Below are 1,081 nucleotides of genomic sequence, written 5' to 3'. Positions count from 1 at the left end.
GGCATGTTGAAGTAGTCGGCCTTGAAGGCGTCGGCCATCTCCCCGAAGCTCTGCAGGGTGTACTCCCGCGTCGCCTGCTCGAACCCAAACGCCTCCGGGGGCCGCTTGCACTCCTGGGGGGGCACAGAGAGGGGTCAGGGGGGGCCCAGGGACACAGAGGGGGGGGTTGGGAGGACCCCAGGGTGTGTGTGGGGGTGGGCAGGGTGTCACAGAGTCCCCAGGGACGCAGTGTGGGGGGTCAGGGGGTCCCCAAGGAGGTGACAATGCACTGACCTGGGGGTCCCCAGGGACACAGAGTGGGGGTCAAGGGGTGTCTCCCAGGGACACAGAGGGGACAGAGCACTGAGCTGGGGGATCCCCAAGCCCAGGGAGGGGACGGGGCACTGAACTGGGGGTCCCCAGTCCCACAGACATGACATGGGGGTGCCTGACCCCAGAGAGGGTCCCCAGCCCCCTATATGTGATACAGCGGTCCCTGACCCCAGAAATGGGGGGTCCCCACCCCCACAGACAGGACTGGACGGTATTTGGGGGTCCCAAATGGACCCTGAGCCCCCCAACCGACACAGGAGTGAGGTGAGCCCGGGGGTCCCAGCGCCCCTCACCGCCATGACGCATTTGGGGCAGCGCCAGATGCCCTTGGGGATCTCGGGCAGGGGGGGCAGCAGGCAGAAGATGTGGTAGTTGTCGTCGCAGCCGTCACACAGCAGCAGCTTGTCGTCCTCGTCCCCCCTCGAGCAGATGCGGCAGATGTAGGAATCCACCTGGGGGGGGAGCATTGGGGGGGGTTTCTGGGGGGTCCTGCCCCATGGCAGGGGTCCCCTGACCCCCTCCCCCCCGAGCCCCCCTACTCACGAACTGGCTGTTGCTGTGGCTGCGCCGCAGCCTCATGGTCATCTTGGTGCAGGGCTCGGGGCTGTGCCGCAGCCCCTCGGGGCCCTCCCGGCCCCCCGGAGAACCCGGAGACCCCCGGGGCTCGGCCCCCGCCGGCTCCTCCTTCACCACCACCGTGGGGGGGCACTCGGGGGCGTCCTTGTCTGGGGGGAGGGGTTGGGGGGGTTACAGAAGAATTGGGGGTGAT

The 1,081-nt window shown here is 68.4% G+C and overlaps 1 protein-coding gene across 1 annotated transcript in view; it reads right to left on the bottom strand.

Annotated features, from left to right (window-relative positions):
- Positions 1-1,037, bottom strand: part of LOC114072989 (lysine-specific demethylase 5C-like) — a gene marked incomplete at its 5' end in the record, with an annotated part of 7,407 nt that extends 6,370 nt beyond the window's left edge. The window contains 3 exons of the mRNA XM_027910797.1: positions 4-113; positions 606-764; positions 856-1,037. Coding sequence (XP_027766598.1) covers positions 4-113; positions 606-764; positions 856-1,037 — 451 coding nt within the window. The remainder of the gene's footprint in view (positions 1-3; positions 114-605; positions 765-855) is intronic.
- Positions 1,038-1,081: the final 44 nt, after the last annotated feature.

This window comes from Empidonax traillii, unplaced genomic scaffold (assembly GCF_003031625.1).
Source record: "Empidonax traillii isolate 1590-97213 ecotype Southwest subspecies unplaced genomic scaffold, ASM303162v1 scaffold4795:size9208, whole genome shotgun sequence".
In the NCBI taxonomy this organism is placed as follows: Eukaryota; Metazoa; Chordata; class Aves; order Passeriformes; family Tyrannidae; genus Empidonax; species Empidonax traillii.
Note: the sequence above shows the minus strand (reverse complement) of the source record. Positions and strands in the feature narration are given on the sequence as shown.